The 6,371-nt window shown below is 43.1% G+C and overlaps 1 protein-coding gene across 1 annotated transcript in view; it reads left to right on the top strand.

Annotated features, from left to right (window-relative positions):
- Nucleotides 1-6,125, top strand: part of LOC135812667 (fibrillin-1-like) — a 61,815-nt gene extending 55,690 nt beyond the window's left edge. Inside the window, exons 12-13 of the mRNA XM_065325945.1 lie at nt 106-154; nt 4,630-6,125. Coding sequence (XP_065182017.1) covers nt 106-139 — 34 coding nt within the window. The 3' untranslated portion in view covers nt 140-154; nt 4,630-6,125. The remainder of the gene's footprint in view (nt 1-105; nt 155-4,629) is intronic.
- The last annotated feature ends 246 nt before the right edge of the window (nt 6,126-6,371 follow it).

The following is a 6,371-nucleotide window of genomic DNA, read 5'->3' as shown; positions in this document are numbered from 1 at the left end:
TACTCGCATGCCATTATTCTGCTGCTATAGTTGAGTATGTCTCTTCCAGTTTTAACCAGTTCCAGTTTTGTCATTTTCTGTGTACTTGATCAATATGTTCTGTAGGAAACATATTTCTATGACAGAGATGAATGCTTAATGACTCCAACTGGAGGTAAGAAAACCCATGAGTTTATGACAGAGTACATGTGATCAGTTCATGCAGCATTTGTTTTCCATGTATACTGTAATAAGGTTGCAGACTGCTTCATCAGAAATAGTCGGGGCAGGGAATAATGCACCCCATTTGCCACTCTACGTCGGTTATTTGTAATTGTACAGGTATTTATGTAGAGATAGTCGGCATGCTCAAATATGCCGGTAGACAAAGGAGAAAGAGACAGAGAGAGAGACAGACATACAGACAGAAATACAGATGAACAGATGGACGGACAGAGAGAGAAAGAGAAAAAGAAAAGAAAGTGAGCGATAATGAAAATGAAGCCAGAATTTACACTTGAGGTGCAGAATCAGCAAGGACATTCTTACCCAGCTCAAGTTCACACTACCACAAGAACGTATGGAGCGGTGGAGAATTGTGGCAAACCACACATGAAGGGATTGCAGTACCAGAATGAACACGTGATAAAGTTATCAGTCCGCTTGCGACTTTAACAGCCACAGCACCTCGATATGCTTCTTTTGTCGACATAGCTCCTGCTTCAAACTGCGTATGTACAGCGCTTCCAGAGGGGGCACGCTCACACACACACACACATACACATACACACACACACACACACACACACAAGAGTATGTACAGCGCTTCCAGAGGGGGCATGCACACACACACACACACACACACACACACACACACACACGAGCGTGCCCACGCGAGCCAGGGTGCACATGCACATACACACACATGCACACACGCGCACACGCACACACACACACACATATATGAGCCATCGCACACGCACACATACACACACACACACATATAAGCCAGTGCACACGCACGCACACAGAACCTTCCAAAGTGTCCCCTCTTACAGGTGCGAGCAAAGTCCCATTTAGAAGAACTTTTTTGAACTTTGCTCCCGGACTATGTTGATGATGAGGCCATTACAAAAGTTTTCTGAACTGATAAGGGAACTGTGTACCTTTATCATTTCAGATAACTTTTGTAATAATCTGCTTTGCAGAATGATACGAAAACTGCTCCTATGCGCTGTCATGCTGTTAGTTTGCACTAGTATAGATTTGACAAGCCAACAGGCAACAGCAAGAGTGCATAAACCAGAGTGTGTGTGTGTGCATCCATGTTGCATAAAACCAAGAGTACATAACCCCCCAGAGTGTTCAACGCCTGGTCCAGCTCTGCATAGGGTCTTGGTCGAGCGTAATCGGATCTTTGCGTCATAATACCGTACACTAGGCATCTGAGCGGAACCCGGGGAGTCACGGGTACTCTCGGATTAAAAACAATGGTGCCTTGCCTCGAGACCGGCCTTGCGCTGGTATGGAGTGCACGCATGACATCAGAAGATCCAATTACGATCGACCAAGACCCAATGCAGAGCTGGATCAGGCGTTGCACACTCTGGGGGGTTATGTACTCTTGATAAAACCAATGACGCGGTGATGTTTTTTAGTCTACGTCATCTGAATCATGAATCATAGAATGTGGTCTTTGGGTCGTTCATAAATGACGGATTTTTCATTGAATAGGGAACAGAAAGATGACGAACAATGGAGGAACTGAAAAAGAAAATGTACGAAAATGGGAAGGAACTAGTAAAAAAAGTGAAATAATTAGATAATAAGGTGCATCTAGCTAATAGATTTGAACTCGGATGTTGAGTTAAAGTAATCATGGATAAAAACAAAGGAGAAAATGTTACGAGTTATGATTAAAATAAATTAAATCAAATATAGTCATCGAGTGCTACAAAATCGCACAAAACTGACAAGGAAATTTTGCCTCATTCCGTGCTGCGGCCCACAGTTAATTGGGAACTCGTGGCCTGGCACGAGGGAAACATGGATGCAGTGAATGGAATTTTTGTCTTTGACCACATTGTGGGTCGCTCTGATCTACTTACCTCCTATCGCTTTATGAGCTGCATCTGTGCCTTGATCCTAGAGGGTGGTGGTGTTCCTGCCTTGATCCTTGAGGGTGGTGGTGTTCCTGCTTTGATCCTTGAGGGTGGTGGTGTTCCTGCTTTGATCCTTGAGGGTGGTGGCATTCCTGCGGATGCGAACAACTAGGCGTCCAGCCAAGCCTCACCTGAACCGTGAATTTTTTTACCGTATGCCGCTATAAAAAATATCAGATTATGAGATTTTAAGGACATGTTGTGTGATTTTGACCATAGGGCCTACTTTGTACAACAAATTTCAGAACTATCACCTGCTGCAATCTTCCATAGCTTCCCCAATTTGTGTTCGCATAAAAGTCATTGTGAGCATGGTGAAATAACAATAATGTCGCTGTTTTGCAGCTTATTGCGTGTCAAGTCACACCCTTACTCAGGAGGAAAGAGAAAAGGCTATAGGGGGTATTTGGGCAAATTCCTGCTGTAGAACCTCCTTTCAATTCGGAAATGTGGTATGTCATTCCAAAAATCATGGAAAAAGAAGAAGAAAAAGTCGCTCATGACGGGCTCGAACCCATGAGCCGCAGAAAGTAATAATGTCTCCACTCATGATCTGCACAGAAGGATGCTGAGAAGACCAGTTTGTGACACCCAATTGAGCTACCTTAAAAATCCGTCCTTATGCAAAGTTGTGTATGACCCACTGCCCCCCTCCTCTCTTTCCCATTACTTGTTTCTATTTCCCCCGTACTTGTACCAATTAGAACATTTTAAACAAACTGCGTCCATTTAAGTACCTTATTTTTACGGGTTGTAAGTCGACCCCGGTTATAGGTGGACCCCCGTATCCGGAGGTCTCAATTCTGCGTTTTAAAGTGTTCACCCAAAGAAGCACTACAAACCACCTCCTGCTACTAACACATCAAAAAATCATGTCAACATGTCAACATTACTTAATTATAAGTTTCCGTGCATGGCACGGTCAGTGGAGTTAGCAACACACCAACATACTTGCCATAAGCAACACTTGTACATGCATAACATGCATGCACTTCGAATTCCCGCGTTTCCGCACGGGACTGTGCGGAGCATGCGCATTACTCCAATTCGCCATGCTGTTGTTTCTTGCTCTTCGCTTTGCTGTGCTGACGGTAAAATTGTTTGACAATCGCAGCCAGTTTCTGATCACCACCACCCACCCCATCATCTCTCACTAGCATTCCATTCGAAACCATCCCGAAAGGGAGAACAGTAAGGATCGTGAGTCAGGCCGGCATTGAGCCAAGTGCGCCTATAATAGCTCGCAAGTGCATCATTTAAGCCATCCCGTAAGGGAGAACAGTAGGGATCGTGGGTCAGGCCGGCATTGAGCCAAGTGCGCCTACATTCGCCCACAAGTGCATCCCTACTGCATGCTCGTGTATTGACACATCTGAATTCAACAGTAGGGATCGTGGGTCAGGCCGGCATTGAGCCAAGTGCGCCTACGTTCACCCACAAGTGCATCCCTACTGCATGCTCGTGTATTGACACATCTGAATTCAACAGTAGGGATCGTGGGTCAGGCCGGCATTGAGCCAAGTGCGCCTACATTCGCCCACAAGTGCATCCCTACTGCATGCTCGTGTATTGACACGTTTGAATTCTCGCCGGGCGATTGTTGCCCCAGTTAGTGTCGGCATTGGCCATACTAACGCACAGCGGTGCTTGCAATACTAGCTCTGGCATTGGACCAGAATATTGCATTATTGTATGCGGCAATTGTTGCCTATCTCCTGGTAATACAACGCGTAATAGCTCCCAAACAGGTCGGCTTGTTGTGTGGTTGGTAATGGAGGGTATAACGTACCAATCCTTGAAAAAAATGCCAATAAACTGGCAACAATGTGTACACATGGTGCACTTGTGCATGCAGTGCAGATCATTTGTTTGTAAGATACAGATAGTTCCCGGTTATAAGTCTACCCCCACCCTTTCTCCGTCTATTTTAAGTCGTAAAAGGTCGACTTACAACCGGAAAAATACGGTATATAAAAGTAAGATCTCACGTCTGTGTGTGGGGTACAAGTTGGTCAGTTGATCTACTGCCCATGCGTGTTCTACGTCATAGTGAAAGACTGCTATTTGCAACAATCCATCCTACACTACTCAACATAGTGCACCAGGTGTTAGAATAAATGCGAAAAAAATAATATTCCGCCCGCGTTCCTGACCAGCCACCCACTGTTTTTGCATCAGGATGGAATTTTCCCGAAAATTACGGGCGACCCTGGCATAACTGGAAAATACTGCTCTTCAGTTTACTAGTATATGAATATCTCTAAAGTTTAAGTTTATGACAGGATTTATGCCATTAGATACTGAACATAAATTCATAATGGAGTACAGTAAACAAAATAACATGCAAACTGGAACAGTAGCACAGTCCCTTAAAGTACTGCTGGTAGAGCTGCCCTTGAAAAGAGTTGTTCATCAGGATCTTATAATATACAGCAATACTAACTTGCATTGAGCCAAGGGCAATGTGTTGTGTTCATTTGGTTTGCAGTGCCGGAACAGTGGGAAGGTTTTCAACAAGCCTTGGCAAGTGGAAAAAGCTGACGGCCAGTTCCAGTCATTGTTAGCATTCCTGTAGTGTTACACCACGCATACACATGCATGCATATGTCAACACACCTATATACAATTATTATGCATGACTGTAAGAGGTAATAATCAGTATGCATTTCACACGATGTTTTTGATTTTTCATTGCTATTGGAGTGAGCATTCTGACAACACATAGTGCCTATCGTAAATGCATTTCCACTAATATCTGTGAAGGAGTTTTTTCGCTGTGCACTGTTACATTTTGCCTCCAAGTTTATTTGTTATCACAAATCTATACTGTCGTTGATAAAGGTTGCTGCACTCAGCTAGACCAGTTGGTTTTCCATTGACCGAAGAGAGCATTCTTACAGCACATAGTGCCTATCGTAGATGTATTTCCCCTGAAATCTGTGAAGAAGTATATCCTCTGTGCACTGTTACATTTTGCCTCCAAGTACGTTAGTTTGTCATGAGGAACCTGTACTTTTGTTGATAAAATAATGTCGCTGCACTCAGCTAGAACAGTTGATTTCTAATAATTGATATTGGAGTGCGCATTCTTACAACACATACTAAGTAGTGCCTATAGTAGATGCATTTCCACTGATATCTGTGAAGGAGTATTTTCGCCATGCATTATTGCATTTTACCTCCAATTAATTTGTAGTCACAAATCTGTACTTCCGCTGATTAATGTCGCTGCACTCAGCTTGAACGCAGTTGGTTGTCCATTGATCGGAGAGAGCATTCTTACAGCACATAGTGCCTATCGTAGATGTATTTCCACTGAAATCTGTGAAGAAGTATATCCTCTGTGTGCTGTTACATTTTGCCCCCGAGTATGCTAGTTTGTCATCAGGAATCTGTACTTTTGTTGATAAAATAATGTCGCTGCATTCAGCTAGAACAGTTGATTTCTAATTGTTATTGGAGTGAGCATTCTTACAACACGTAGTGCCCATCGTAGATTACATTTTGCCTCCAAGTATGTTAATTTGTAGTCACAAATCTGTACTTTCGTTGATTAATGTCGCCGCGCTCAGCTAGAACGCAGTTGGTTGTCCATTGATCGGAGAGAGCATTCTTACAGCACATAGTGCCTATCATAGATGTATTTCCACTGAACTCTGTGAAGAAGTATATCCTCTAAAATAATGTCGCTGCATTCAGCTAGAACAGTTGATTTCTAATTGTTGTTGGAGTGAGCATTCTTACAATACGTAGTGCCTATCGTAGATTACATTTTGCCTCCAAGTATGTTAATTTGTAGTCACAAATCTGTACTTTCGTTGATTAATGTCGCTGCGCTCAGCTAGAACGCAGTTGGTTGTCCATTGATCGGAGAGAGCATTCTTACAGCACATAGTGCCTATCATAGATGTATTTCCACTGAAATCTGTGAAGAAGTATATCCTCTGTGCGCTGTTACATCTTACCTCCGAGTATGCTAGTTTGTCATCAGGAATTATCTGTACTTTTGTTGATAAAATAATGTCACTGCATGCAGCTAGAACAGTTGATTTCTAATTGATATTGGAGTGAGCATTCTTACAACACGTAGTGGCTATCGTAGATGCAATTCCACTGGTATCTGTGAAGCAGTAAATTCTCTTTGTACTGGTACATTTAGCCTCCAAGTCTGTTAGTTAGCAATCAAAATCAGTTACTTCAAGATTTAGGAGAGCCGTTGTGTTGTGGTTT

The sequence above is a fragment of the Sycon ciliatum genome, chromosome 3 (genome assembly GCF_964019385.1).
Source record: "Sycon ciliatum chromosome 3, ocSycCili1.1, whole genome shotgun sequence".
In the NCBI taxonomy this organism is placed as follows: domain Eukaryota; kingdom Metazoa; phylum Porifera; class Calcarea; order Leucosolenida; family Sycettidae; genus Sycon; species Sycon ciliatum.
Note: the sequence above shows the minus strand (reverse complement) of the source record. Positions and strands in the feature narration are given on the sequence as shown.